At 37.2% G+C, this 15,259-nt stretch overlaps 1 protein-coding gene across 1 annotated transcript in view; it reads left to right on the forward strand.

The window, feature by feature from the left end:
- Nucleotides 1–15,259, forward strand: part of lbr (lamin B receptor) — an 83,743-nt gene that overhangs the window by 51,407 nt on the left and 17,077 nt on the right. The window contains exons 8-12 of the mRNA XM_039749067.1: nt 3,515–3,569; nt 4,183–4,377; nt 6,025–6,128; nt 8,449–8,574; nt 12,388–12,556. Coding sequence (XP_039605001.1) covers nt 3,515–3,569; nt 4,183–4,377; nt 6,025–6,128; nt 8,449–8,574; nt 12,388–12,556 — 649 coding nt within the window. The remainder of the gene's footprint in view (nt 1–3,514; nt 3,570–4,182; nt 4,378–6,024; nt 6,129–8,448; nt 8,575–12,387; nt 12,557–15,259) is intronic.

The following is a 15,259-nucleotide window of genomic DNA, read 5'->3' on the forward strand; positions in this document are numbered from 1 at the left end:
CAGGCTCAGTTCAAGTTAAGGCTCGAAGTGGCAGCTCAAGAAAGATTTCGGATAGACAGAAGAGACGAATGGTGAGAACAGTCAGAGTCAACCCACAGACCAGCACCAAAGACCTACAACATCATCTTGCAGCAGATGGAGTCACTGTGCATCGTTCAACCATTCGGCGCACTTTACACAAGGAGATGCTGTGTGTATGCGAGAGTGATGCAGAGGAAGCCTTTTCTCCACCCACAGCACAAACAGAGCCGTTTGATGTATGCTCAAGCACATTTGGACAAGCCAGCTTCATTTTGGAATAAGGTGCTGTGGACTGATGAAACTAAAATTGAGTTATTTGGGCATAACAAGGGGTGTTATGCATGGAGGAAAAAGAACACAGCATTCCAAGAAAAACACCTGCTACCTACAGTAAAATATGGTGGTGGCTCCATCATGCCGTGGGGCTGTGTGGCCAGTGCAGGGACTGGGAATCTTGTCAAAGTTGAGGGACGCATGGATTCCACTTAGTATCAGCAGATTCTGGAGACCAATGTCCAGGAATCAGTGACAAAGCTGAAGCTGCGCCGGGGCTGAACGACCCGAAACACTGCTCAAAATCCACTAAGGCATTCATGCAGAGGAACAAGTACAACGTTCTGAAATGGCCATCTCAGTTCCTAGACCTGAATATAATTGAAAATCTGTGGTGTGAGTTAAAGAGAGCTGTCCATGCTCGGAAGCCATCAAACCTGAATGAACTAGAGATGTTTTGTAAAGAGGAATGGTCCAAAATACCTTCAACCACAATCCAGACTCTCATTGGAACCTACAGGAAGCGTTTAGAGGCTGTAATTTCTGCAAAAAGCGGATCTACAAAATATTGATTTCATTTCTTTTTTGTGGTGCCCAAATTTATGCACCTGCCTGATTTTGTTTGAACAATTATTGCACACTTTCTGTAAATCCAATAAACTTCATTTCACTTCTCAAATATCACTGTGTGTGTCTCCTATATGATATATTTAACTGACATTTTTTATCGTAACAACCAACGATTTATACAGGAAAATAATGACTATTAACAAGGTTGCCCAAACTTTTGCATCCCACTGTACATACATACATATACACATACATACATACATATGTGTGTGTGTCTGTCTGGCTGTTTTTCATCATTTATATCCAAATTTGGCAAAATTCTCTTTTTGAGTGATTTGTTGATATTGGCTCAGTGATTAAAGTGTTGGTCTTGGGTTTTTCTAAGAAAGACTAAAGGTTGGATTCTCCAATACACAAATGCACATTTTCAGTACTTCGCACGTGTAAGGGTTTACCATGATTAGGATTTTCTGAAATGAGAATTGAACATGAATGAATGTTGCCTTTCACTTTAAGATTGTAGTTTCAGTTCTACTCAGTTAGAAATGTACAGTAATTTCTGTCAGATCTCCTTTCGAACTTAAGTCAAGGTTTTTGTAATGCAACGATCCCTGTATGGCATTAGGGTGACTAAAAAGTAAAAATGACATGATTGTACTCAAAAATGCACTAAAAAGTAAAAAAAAAAAAAAAAAAAAATGTATCCTACAAACTTTAGTCAGGTTTTATAAGGTGTCCTTTTCTTTCCATAGTTAAGTGGGTTTTAAATCTCACTTTAATGAGTCTGTGCATTTTAATTGAATTATTTATTTTACAGGCACCCCACAATCTCATTTTTAGTCACATATGACCAACAGGTTTAGTACAGGAAAAAAAATAAATATTTTTTAGTGTATTTTTGAATAAAATCGTGTCACTTAATCTTTTTTTTATTAATTTTTTGAGAATTGCCTTTAGTGGATAAAAAGTAATACTCCTAACACTCCTTACACAGCATTTATGTCCTAGTTATACTGAGTCAAACTGATATTTCAGACACTGAATTTAATCGTTCAGGTACGTTCAAAAACTCTGGTCGTAAACTGATTTGGTCGTTAATCGCAGTAATTTCCCCCATAGGATTGTATGTAAATACAATTAATCCTGTTTCAGACCGTACAAACTGTATGTAAATATATATTTTTTTATTTTTTAAGCACAAATATAGTTAATCATACCATAGATTGCACAGCGTAATAGTAAACCAAATGTAAAAACATTGAATAACACTGAGAAAACCTTGAACAACAGAGAAAACAGAGCAATAGTTCGTGCTCTAGTGCTAGGAACCGCTTACTAAAAACTTTTTTTTTTTTTTTTTTTTTTTTAAATGAGTTTTAAGCTACACATACACAGTAACAAGTCTTTTCTATCTTCTGTGTCCAGCCCTCCCTCTCTCGCTCGCTCTCTCTTTCGTGTGTGTGTCTGTCTCTCGTGTGCCTGTGTGTCTCTCTCTTTCGCGAGCCTGGAGAGCCTGTGTGTGTCTGTCTCTTCTCTTTCTCTCTCTCTCTCTAGCGCGTGCCTGTGTGTGTGTGTCTCTCTCTCTCTAGCGCGCGCCTGTGTGTCTCTCTCTCTAGCGCGCCTGTGTGTGTCTGCTCTCTGTGTGTGTCTCTCTCTCTCGCACCTGTGTGTGCTCTCTCTCTAGTCTCACGTGCCTGTGTGTGCACCTCTGTCTCGTGCGCCTGTGTGTGTGTGTTTGTCTCTCGTGCTGTGTGTGCTTGTCTGTCTGTGTGTGTGTGTGTGTTTGTGTCTCTCTCTCCCGTGCTTGTGTGTGTGTGTTTGTGTGTGTCTCTCTCTCCCACGCCTCTGTGTGTGTGTCTCTCTCTCTCTCCCGCGCCTCTGTGTGTGTGTCTCTCTCTCTCTCTCTCTCTCTCTCTCTCTCTCCTCGCTCGTTTGCTGCACAGGAATTGAACAGGGAGAGACTGAACATATACAAACCGAAAGGGAAACTGGCTTGTTTGTATGCCGAGTGTGTGGTCGTGAACCGAGGCAAAAGTTTGGTGATCTTTTTGGTCGTAAACCAATTTGTTTGTGTTTTTGTTTGGAAATGTCTAAGACTGGTAGTCCTTGCAAAGATTCTTTTTTCAACGATGGATGTTGCTTTGTAGTGACAAAATATTGCAGAATAATTTCTAGGGTATATTGCTCACGATTAAATATTGCTTTAATTCATATAAATTGCAGAGTAAAATAAGATTGCCTTGTATTACTAAAAGCTGAAAATTTTATGATGCTGTCCTTTTACTAAGATGTAGATTTTTCATCTCCAACATAATAATTAGACATTTGTTTAAAATGTAAGTAATTTCACATAATGTTTATTAAAGATCTCGGAAACCTTAAAGAAGCAAGTAATATTTTTAGTTAGCTTATGCAGTCAAAGGCACATTACCCTCTCTCTTCTCCATTCAACCAGCCTGCAAAAGTCAATTTCTGAAAGTTTTAATACTTAAGTATTTGGTGTATTTTTTCAAATGGATACTAGTTTACATTTATGTAAAATGTTTCAAGATTCCGTAGTTAGAATTTGTCATTTCCTTTTATAAAATATGGCTATCTACCTAAAACATAATGTGATTTTTCTGAGTATGTTTTTTGTTTTATGTTTAAGGTTGTTGATGGGTTGCCCCTTGAAAGTGGGAAAAAATTGAAATACAGAATTAATGGTATGAAGTTGTGGTTTTGTTTTTTATTATTGCTGATTTGTTTTTTTTAGGAATAGTTCATTTGTTAGTTTAAAGTCATGTTTTTATAACGTTTAGCTTTAATAATGTACATTCTTTTGATTCCTCTCAGTTTTGACAGTTCTGAGTTTAGAAAGTAAGAACAGATAATGCATTAAGGTTTAAAATAAAACACTCACAGCATCCTAGTTCTTATGTTACAGATCTAGAAATCGTACCTGAATTCAAAGCTCTCTAGAAGTGTGTGGAATCAACTAAAAACTTAGTTTTTTGTGCCAACCACAATTAATACTGTCCAGTTAAATACAAAAATGTATTCTAGCAAATGTTCCTCTTGTTAAATCTGATATCCTTATATTTACAGTATATCTGGTATATTTCAGATTCAGAATGTGTGTCAGGAGAATTATTTAGTTGTCACTGATTTTAATTTTAGTATAGAGAGTGCAGAAATGTTAACATTTTTTTGGTGTTTTTATATAAAATACTTAGTACAAATAATCTCTAATATGATTAGTTATCCATTTTTCGGCAGATAGCATGTCTTAATAACTTAAACAACATTAAACAACAATAATATATTATTTTTTTCCAGGGTTTTATGCAATATTGGTGTGTGCAGTAATGGTGGGAGCAGCCATCTTCTATGGAACTGATTTTACTTACGTACATGATCATTTTCTCCAGTTTGCTTCATCTGCATTCATTTTTTCTGTGTTGCTCAGTCTTTATCTCTACATACGATCACGCTGGGCCTGTAAAGATGAATTGGCCCCAAATGGAAATTCTGGTATGTACAGGTTATTTTTTTTATTTATTTTGTTTACATTTTTACTAGATAGGTTGATACAGTTGATAGATATATTTATAGTACTTACATATTACATTTTATTTAGTTTATTAATATTTTCTTAGAGACAGGATTCAATTTTAACCAGATTTAATAATTAGTTGAGTTCAGTCCCTCATGTCATTCCTTGACTGCCCGCATCTGCACTGCAAATTATTATCCATTAGGTTATACTTTGTATTTTTTTTTTTATGTTAATTTAAAGACTGGTAGAAAGTAAAATGCCATTTAATGTTTTTGAGCAATGACTTAACAATTTTGCCTGTGTTTCTGGTGTGCATCACAGATACATTAGGATTTGTGCCCAATTCTCTTTACTCTTTGATTATGTTCAGAGAATAATGTTTCTGTGCAGGGCTTTGTTTTCAAGTATCACATTCATTTAAATACTGTAGTTTCTGCCTTTGTCTTTTGTTAAGCAGTTGTCTACAAGCCAGATGTGCTGTGAGTGAAAAAGTAAAATTATTAATAACGTAAGACAACACTACATACATGCACACCAAGAATTTGTAAAATATTTTGGAATATATGTTTTATCTGAATATCCAAATCTTAATTTTTGGTTAATTTGACAGCCTTAGAATAGGTGTCATCAAGCTATCTGGGATGTTTAATTTAATAATTAAATAAAGTAGATCTTCCATTGTTAAATGTACAGTCGTTTCCGGTTAATTGGACCACCGGTTAATCGGACCAGCCGCTTATTCGGACCGAATCCTAAAGAACCGAAACAGATCATATTACATAAGCCTAATATTGTTCGCTTATTTGGACCAAAATTCTGTTTAATCGGACCAAAGAACGTGACGGAGAATAAGAAAAAGAAGCCACAAGTTGCCCGCAGAAAGCAGATGTAAGCGTAAAGCGGAAGACCAGGAAAGTGATGATGATGACCCTAATGAGTTAGTGCAAGTGACAACAAAGGATGCCGGGAAATGCATTGAAACTTTGCGCCGCTATTTCATTCACGAGGGAAATGAAGGCAGTCCCATTGATGCGTTAGATGTTTGTGGTGATTTTTTTTTTTTAAGTGCAGTGCTTCAACAGAATGCGTCAGATCACACTCGGCAAGTTCTTCAAATGTTGACTGGAATTTGGTAATGTAACCTTTTTTTTTATTGTGCTTCGCATGCTGAGTGTCAACTAGATCGTTTCGAAGAATTTGTAGTTTTCTTTTTCAATAAACAAAATTGTAAGCAACCGTACATGTACATAGGTCTTGTTTGTACGTTCGCCATACGCGTGTGCAGCACAATAAAAGTAATAATGACATTTTAATTTGTTACTTATAGCACGTCTCGTCTTAGTTGTACATGTATAGGAAATGTTCGTGTAATCGGACCAGCCGGTTATTAGGACCAAAATGATCGTGTCCTGATGTGGTCCGATTAATAGGAGTCGACTGTATTTGGAAAAACAACTGTTGTGGGCATTTATATAACATGCAAGGTGACTTGGAAACATGATGTGCAATATTTATATTAATAACTACACTTATCAATTAACATTTTGATTGTTTTACATTTAATTTCCTAGACTATTTTTGCTCAGTGATGTATACTTTTTTTTTTTACTATACATTCATAGGTAATTTGTTTTATGACTTTTTTATTGGCCGTGAATTGAACCCTCGTGTAAAATCCTTGGATCTTAAATACTTCTGTGAGCTACGCCCAGGATTAATTGGATGGGTAAGTGCTTCAATCATCTTTCTTCCCTCTGCTGCATATACACTGTTTTCTGAGAAGTGACTTGTCCAGAAACAAACATAATTTTGTCATTGTGGATTATGGTATAGATGTAGAAGCGATATATTACTACTACTACTAACTACCACTACCACTTCTTCTTCGTCTTCGTCTTCTTGCTCCCATTAGGGGTTGCCATAGCAGATCCTCATCTTCCATATCTTTCTGTCCTCTGCATCTTTTTCTGTTACACCCATCCCCTGCATGTCCTCTCTCACCACATCCATAAACCTTCGCTTAGGCCTTCCTCTTTTCCTCTTCCCTGGCAGCTCTATCCTTAGCAGCCTTCTCCCAATATACTCAGCATCTCTCCTCTGTGCATGTCCAAACCAACGTAATCTCGCCTTTCTGACTTTGTCTCCCAACCATCCAACTTGAGTTGACGCTCTAATGTACTCATGTGTAATCCTATCCATCCTCGTCACACCCAATGCATATCTTAGCATCTTTAACTCTGCCACCTCCAGCTCTGTCTCACTGCCATGCTGTAGACCTTCCCTTTCACTCTTGCTGATAACCATTTGTCACAAATTACTCCTGACACTCTTCTCCACCCATTCCACCCTGCCTGCACTCTTTTTTCACCTGTCTTCCACAATCCCCATTACTCTGTACTGTTGATCCCAAGTATTTAAACTTATCCACCTTCGCCAACTCTACTCCCTGCATCCTCACCATTCCACTGACCTCCCTCTCATTTACACACATGTATTCTGTCTTGTTCCTACCGACCTTAATTCCTCTCCTCTCTAGATCATATCTCCACCTCTCCAGGGTCTCCTTAACCTGCTCCCTACTGTCACTACAGAATACAATGTCGTCAGCAAACATCACAGTCCACGGGGACTCCTGTCTAATCTTGTCTGTCAACCTGTCCATCACCATTGCAAAGTAGAAAGGATTTAGAGCCAATCCCTGATGTAATCCCACCTCCATTTGAATATATCCGTCACTTCTACCGCAGACCTCACCACTGTTACACTTTCCTTGTACATATCCTGTACAACTCCCGACTTTCTCATACAATACCACAGCTCCTCTCAAGGCACCCTGTCATATGCTTTCTCCAGGTTCACTTTGCAGGCATTAAGCAATCTGGTTAAAAACTCCACTGCCAACTCTCCTAGACACCTCCATGCTTCCATAGGTATGTCATCTGGACCAATGGCCTTTCCATTTTTCATCCTCTTCATAGCTGTCCTTACTTCCTCCTTTCTAATCCGTTACACTTCCTGATTCACTATCTTCACATCATCTAACCTCTTCTCTCTCTCATTCTCTTCATTCATCAGCCTCTCAAAGTACACTTTCCATCTACTCAACACACTCTCCTCGCTTTAGAGTACATTTCCATCTTGATCCTTTATCACCCTAACCTGCTGCACATCTTTCCCAGCTCGGTCCCTCTGTTTAGCCATCCGGTACAGGTCCCTTTCTCCCTCCCGGTCCAACCTCTTATGCAACTCATCTTACGCCTTTTCTTTAGCCTTCACCACCTCTCTCTTCACTTTGCGCCTTATCCCCTTGTACTCTTGTCTACTTTCAGCATCTCTCTGACTATCCCACTTCTTCTTTGCCATCATCTTCCTCTGTATACTCTCCTGTATTTCCTCATTCCACCACCAGGTTTCCTTTTCCTCCTTCCGCTTTCCAGATGTCACACCAAGTGCCCTTCTTGCTGTCACCCTTACTACATCTACTGTAGTTTCCCAGCTGTCTGGCAGCTCTTCACTGCCACCTAGTGCCTGTCTCACCTCCTCCCTAAACTCAACCTTGCAGTCTTCCTTTTTCAACTTCCACCATTTGATCCTTGGCTCTGCCCTCACTCTCTTCCTCTTATTGATCTCCAGCATCATCTTACAGACCACCATCCTATGCTGCTTAACTACACTTTCCCCTGCCACCACTTTGCAGTCTTCAATTTCTTTCAGATCAACTCTTCTGCATAGGAATTAATCTACCTGTGTGCATCTTCCTCCACTCTTGTACGTAACCCTATGTTCCTCCCTCTTCTTAAAATACGTATTCACCACAGCCATGTCCATCCTTTTGGGAAAATCCACTATCCTCTGACGTTCTTCATTCCTCTCCTTGACACCATACCTACCCATCACCTCCTCCGCTCCACTGTTACCTTCACCAACTGCCCATATTACTTAGTCATATGTAAATATTTAAGCAATATTTATTGACGTGTGTTTTTTTTTTTTAATTTCTAATGAAATCTTTGACTTTGATTAACCTTTTTGAAATTTCTTCTTAGGTTCTTATTAATTTTTCAATGGCTTTGGCAGAAATGAAAGAACAAAATATCGAATATCCTTCATTGGCAATGATACTAGTTAATGCTTTTCAGCTCATTTATGTGTTGGATGCTCTTTGGAATGAGGTAAATAACTGTTGAGTTCACCATTTGAAATTAGTTTTCGGTATACTTCGAGGACTTAATTTATTGTGTGCTAGAATTAAATTTCAAGATCTTAATTTTCTTAACATTTTAGGAAGCATTTTGTAGCTGTAAAGCAAGTCCCTAATATTATTTTTCAAGTTATTTCATTGCAGACTTATTTAGACTCTTGAATGAATATGAATTTTATTTTCTTTATACAGTATGTTACAAAAAATATTTTTTTCTTTAATAACCTGCTCCAATTATTTCATTCATAAACAAAGACATAAACTAATATTAAAAAGTGTCTTAATTTCAGTTGTATGCCTGTCTTTTTTAATGATGCAAGTCTAAATTAATACAGGAATCTGTCTCTATGTAACAGTAGTAGTTGCAAAAATGTCAAAATAATACCTGTCTGTATGGAACTCAGAAGTCAATTAGTGAATTAAAAAAAAATACTTGTAAGTGATGGAACGTTTGAAACAACGTAACAATTATAACATAAATCAGATGAATGTATGAGTTGAGGTGTGTTTCAGATCATTATTTTCTTGTACAGCCCATCCTTTTTAAATTCAACTTGTTTATGGATGATGTAATGTTTGCTTCCAGAATTTGCTGGTATTTAATCAGATCCATTCTTCCCTCTTCCAATCACATGTTCCCTGTGCCACTGGCTGCAACACAAGCCCAAAGCACGATCCACCACCATCCTTAATAGCTGGAGAGGTGTTCATTTTCTGGATTTTGGTACCCTTTTTTCTCCGAATTTACCTTGCACATTGTGGCCTAAAAGTTTTCCAAAATGCATCAGGCTAGTTTACATCTTCATTTGCAAACTTCAGTTGCTAAATTTTGTGGATAGGACGCAGGAAAGGTTTTCTTCTATTGACTGTACCATGGAGGTAATATTTGTTCAGGTGTCGCTGCACAGTAGAAGAGTGCACCATCACTCCAGAGTCTGCTAAAATCTTCCTGAAAGTCTTTTTGTAATCAAAAACTTTTAAGTTTTCTTGACCTTCCAGACCTCAAGTTGGCTTTTCTTGTTCTTGTTAACTGCCATTTCTTAATAACATTATGAACTGAGGAAACTGCTGTCGGTAAATGCTTTTCTATCTTCATGTTGACTTCTCCTGCTTTGTGAGCATGAATGTTTTTAGTTTTTGGTATGGTAGGCAACTGCTGATTGTTGGAACAAGGCTGGAGGAGTGAAAGGATTTGTACAGCTTTACAATGTGCTTTACCTGGGTTTTCTAAAGATAACTTTGAACAAGTCATAGCCCTAACTAGCTAACTTAGGTCTGTAACCCTTGGCAAAAGTTCTTCGAGACCTCAAATATCTTTGGTGCCCAAACTTTTGCATGGTGTTCCTGTCCTTTTTTTAATGTAACATTATACAAAACAAAAGCAATACACCAATCTTGCATAAAATGCTGAAAAGGAATGTTTTACTTTATGCCTTTTGGTGATTGTTTCATCTTTTGCTCACTTAACTATTCACAGTAACAGACAATTTAAGCCAGTGTGCCCAAACTTTTGTATACCACTGTATGATTGAGAGAGTGGCAAAAGTCAGACTTCTCTGTTATATGGGATCATTTCATCCATTATCTACCCTGCTAAATCCTAACTACAGGGTCACGCTGGAGCCAATCCCAGCCAACACAAGGTGCAAGGCAGGAAACCAACCCCGGGCAGGGCGCCAGCCCACCGCAGGGTGTGCACACACACACACACACACCAAGCACACAATTTAGGATCGCCAATCCACCTAACTTCCATGTCTTTGGACTGTGGTAGGAAACTGGAGTACCTGGAGGAAACCCACATAGACACGGGGAGAACATGCAAACTCCACACAGGGAAGACCCAGGAAGCGAACCCGGGTCTCCTAACTGCAAGGCAGCAGCGCTATCCACTGCACCACCGTTCCGCCTGGGATCATTTAAAAAGAGAACCAAAAAAAAAACTGTCATTTAACCGGTTTAAATGTTTAATTAAATCATCTTCTTATAATATTTGAAAATATCATATATCTTTTTGTTTTCATTCATAGTGTTTTCAAGGAGAAATTAATGACTAAACACACCAAAATATTGTTGTAGTATATATTGGTAATCTGTCATCTTTACTGCCAATATCATTATTAGTCTAAAAAAATCTATTTTGGTCAGGCCCTAATCTTAAGAAGTCATAGTCCACTTTTGGCAGATCCCATAACTACCTGTCATGTAGTTTGACATCCTCAGAGACAAAGGACAGGTCCAGATAGGTCTGCAGTTCACACTGACAACTTCAAACTGGTTTCATTTTGTTTTAAGCTGTAAGCACAGGCTCTGTGTGTGAGAGCTGTCAACTACCGAGTGCTCACCTGGAAAAGCAATACATAGGGATGTGATGTATATGTTCTTGAAATAAAGGGAGGCTGGTTAGTCTGATATCTTGTGTTTTATGTATCATAACACAATGTAGAAGAAAATAAGAGAGACCACCTGATTCCAGCTGAACTTGGACAGCGCTGCCATGGTCAGGTAGCACATTTTTGGCAGTCAGAAAACGGTGGTTCAAGATACCTTGGAAATATGAACCTGTATTCGAAAGAGGTAATGAAGTTCTGCCATACCTCGTGATTGCTAGTCATGTGATCTAACGTCCGCAAGTGACGAAATAGACAACAGTAATCCTTAAGTTTGGCATTCCATCTGATTAAAAATCATATAGTATGACAGTGGCTTTAGGTAAATAATTTACAGTTTAGGATACAAAAATTCTAAACACTTGTAGAATATTTAAACTATTCCTCAAATCACTCATTATAAAAATGAGTATGTATAACACAAAATGTTGAATATATAAGAATTGTTGCATATATTGATAAAGTCCAGCTGTATGTTTTGTTAAATAGTCAAACCTCTTGTACATGTATTACATTTTTGAAGGAACCTTTATTAAAATGACTTTAGAAGGTAATTCTACTTGAGCATTTCTGCTGTTAAAATGTTTCTGAAGAAGGGGCCTGAGTTGCCTCGAAAGCTTGCATATTGTAATCTTTTTAGTTGGCCAATCAAAGGTGTCATTTTGCTTGACTTTTCACTGTAACAAAATTGGAATCTAATTTACAGGTTTATTACAAAAAATTATTTTTAAATACGCTAATTTGTATTACAAATAATACTATTACAGATTGTAAATGTCCTTTTTTTGTCATTGCTTTCTTCCAAATTCCGAAAAGACATTGCAGGCATATTTCTATTAAATGTTCACATCTCCAAACAGATCCCTTTGGGGAACTTCCATAGTTTTTGATTTAAAAACTAATGGCATTTCGATTCATATCCCAGGGAAATTAACAGTTTTGATTAACATATCATGCCATGGTAAGAAGCTTTTCCCATATGCTTTAAGAGCCAAAAAATAAAACCTCATTCTTGAAATGTTATTTAAGTCTGCTTGTAAAGCTTTGCAGACTCTATGAACTACAGTCTGTGGTATTTGGTCAATTGTGAAGGATCACATAGGTGGCATGACTCCAGGGACACCTTTTTTTCCCCTCAATTCACCCCACCCCACCCCAGATTATGTCTAATAAAAATCAAATCTTTAACTCATCAACCTCTAGTTTATTCATGTTTACGGTGCTTTGCTTTTTAGTTCAAAGACTCATAAATGTTTTTAAAAGTGGAGGTGTGTTATAGTTATGATATCATTTATTAATGAATACATTTTTTTTTCAAAGTTTCACAATATTATTGATTTACTTTGATTTATTCATATTGTTTATATTAGTCTTAATGTGACTTTCTATTGCAGGAAGCTATTTTGACCACTATGGATATTGTTCATGATGGATTTGGATATATGTTGGCCTTTGGTGATCTAGTTTGGGTTCCATTTGTTTACAGTTTGCAGGCTTACTATTTGGTCAGTCATCCTAATCAGCTTTCTTGGCTGTTTGGTGCAATAATCATCATTCTTAATGGTAAGCAGCAACACATTTTTTAGTATGTTAATTACAATATTGTTTTCTCCTCTTTTTCTATTTTAACACTTTGATTTAATTAATCAGTTTTTATTGTAATGTAGCTACTAAAGTACTTCAGAGGAGTAAAAACCCCATCACATTTAACCGATGAGCTTTCTTGGCAGAGCCTACAACTACTTGACTTGTGTTAAAATTTCGTATTTGGGTGCCACAAAATTATAAGGAGGAAGACACCATGGGCTCACTAGTCAACAAAATGTGTCAGGTGGAGTAATAGTTTCAAGAATATGCAAGATGGAAAACTATGTGAGGAATATTTTTAAGTATTATGTCTTGGCATTTAGGTGGACAGAAAGTTAGTGAGAAACTACAAGAACATGGATGCACACCAATACCATCACAGATAGGGTCCTTTGACATCTAGTTAACAGCATTGTTTTGGTTTTCTGAGGGCTGAATTACAAATAGTCAGACAAACAAAGGTGAGTGCCACTCTCAGTAGGTGCTAATTTGTTCATTAGGTGCTCTGGAAACCTCAGGATGCTTCATCATTGTTTGCCAAGGAGAAAGTCATATAGCCACGCCAGTGCGATTTTTGTATAAGAGAGACATTTTTTGGAATTTTGATTTTCACAACACTTATCTGCATAACAGACATACCAGCTTGAGTAGTTCTCAGAATACTGAGTAAAACTGCATGACCATAATGGCTTCAATAATACAATGACTTTATCTGGGTTGGGTGTGTTTTTTATTTCTGTGACCCGTCTACAATTAGCTGCCTGTGTTTACAGGTTTTTTTTTTTTGCATCAGATCATTTTCATCCCCTGTAGCATTTTCTTCCACCAAATACAAAAATGCAGATTTAAAAAGTACATATATTGTGAACCTCATAGCCACCAACTGCAGAAGGAAATGCATATACAGTGAACTGCCTAAAACTAAATGGTAACTAACCTGAGGTCACTCTGGTTTATTTTAAAGTGTACAGCTTTCAAGTTCTTTCAAATCCAAAACAATACTGATACAACATGCAAATCCTACACACATGCAAAGCATTCTATAGCTGTGCAGGTGACCAAGGTCCTGCAAATTTTTTGTTGGACAAAGTGAGGCTTACAAATCATTGAAACAATTTTTGTATTAATGCCTTTTTCTCAGCCGGACTTTCTGCTTTAAAACCTCATCGTAGACAAGCTATTTTTGTGGGCATAGATTTTTTTTGTTAGCTTATTTTCCACTAAGTGAAAGGAATGCACATATGCAGCTTGTTTGGTAGTAGTTTTTGCTTTTACCAACAGATATGGGAATCCTTTTGTTTCAGTGGAAGGTGATGGTCAACCACATTCTGATTGATGAAATGGCTTGTAGATCTATGCTACTTTCCCCCAAAGTAATTATGGCACCCACTACAATAGGAAAAATTATTGATCCTTTCATAGCTCATCATTTGCGTGCATTTCTTTGGTTTAACTGACTAAAATGTATGCCTTTTTTCTTGCTGAGAATAAGGTTGATAGTTTTGCTTATTTGTTTTTAACCCCCCTAGGGGCCTTTGGTAAAATTAGAACCACGTGGTGCAGTCATGTAATCAATCCTGGTTTTCTTGAATAATGCTTTCAAAAGATTCCCCACCAGCTAGCATGTAGGAACAGTTCACTAAACTTGCGAGTCTCCTAACTAACTTTCTGTCCAAAAAAGAGGGTGTGCTATGCATTTCATTCCATGTACATTTATTTCAGCACTGTGTAGTGTGGTCATAGCTTTTATTTATTTCTTAGACACACACACATAGTATATGGAAGTGAAGGTCTGTGATATGGTTTATGTATTTGTAGCTGCCAGTTGTCGTCATCAGAGGAAAATGATTAGACATACAGGAATCAAAGGCAATATATAGCAGGTGAAAGTTGGGGAGGTTGGATTAATTAAGGTTGGGTTCAGAAGGTGTTGGTCATAAAGTGTTTATTATTTGGATTTTCTTCTGTTTAAGCATGCATATGCTGGGTTCAAGTCTAAGTATTTGTTAATGTTGTTTTCATTAGAGAGACAAGATTAAGTTGGCTCTTAGGCACTGTTAGTATTGGCCCTGAATTTTACTTTCACAGTGTCCCAGTTAAACATGTGTCCTTTTGACCTTGTATGTATGAAAATCAGAGAATGCAGGTCTTTCTATGACGATGTTCCTGTATACATGTTGCAAGTCTTTTAGATGTTTGTCCTACGTATACTGCTGGGCATGCATTTTATGGAATGCTGTAAACTGTGTTTCTTGTCTCTGTGGTCTCGTTTTTGTTTTCTTCTCTCCATAAAGTGTTTGCCTACGCAACGGTGTAGACATGTCTTCTCCTAGCCTCGTAATGGCATCTTATAAGAAACGCCTCTCATCAGCAATGATGACGAAGTTAATTTGTCTTCAGGCAGTGAAATTGAAACAGTGAAACAGAAAGTGATTCTGGGAATTTGAAAATGACACTTGTGTCACTAGCACATGTGAAGTGCACTGTTTATATTATTATTATCATTATTATTTGTATCACTATTATACTCTCTCCACTTCTGACTTTTACTTTCGGTGTTTGCATTAGAAAGATATTTAATAAAAAAAATAATTTTTCAAGCCAGAAAATGTAATGCTTTAATGTTTTCTGAGAAAAAAATGGAGTTTGGAAAGACATCAAAGTTAATTAATGCAAAGA

This window comes from Polypterus senegalus, chromosome 3 (genome assembly GCF_016835505.1).
Source record: "Polypterus senegalus isolate Bchr_013 chromosome 3, ASM1683550v1, whole genome shotgun sequence".
Taxonomy (NCBI): domain Eukaryota; kingdom Metazoa; phylum Chordata; class Cladistia; order Polypteriformes; family Polypteridae; genus Polypterus; species Polypterus senegalus.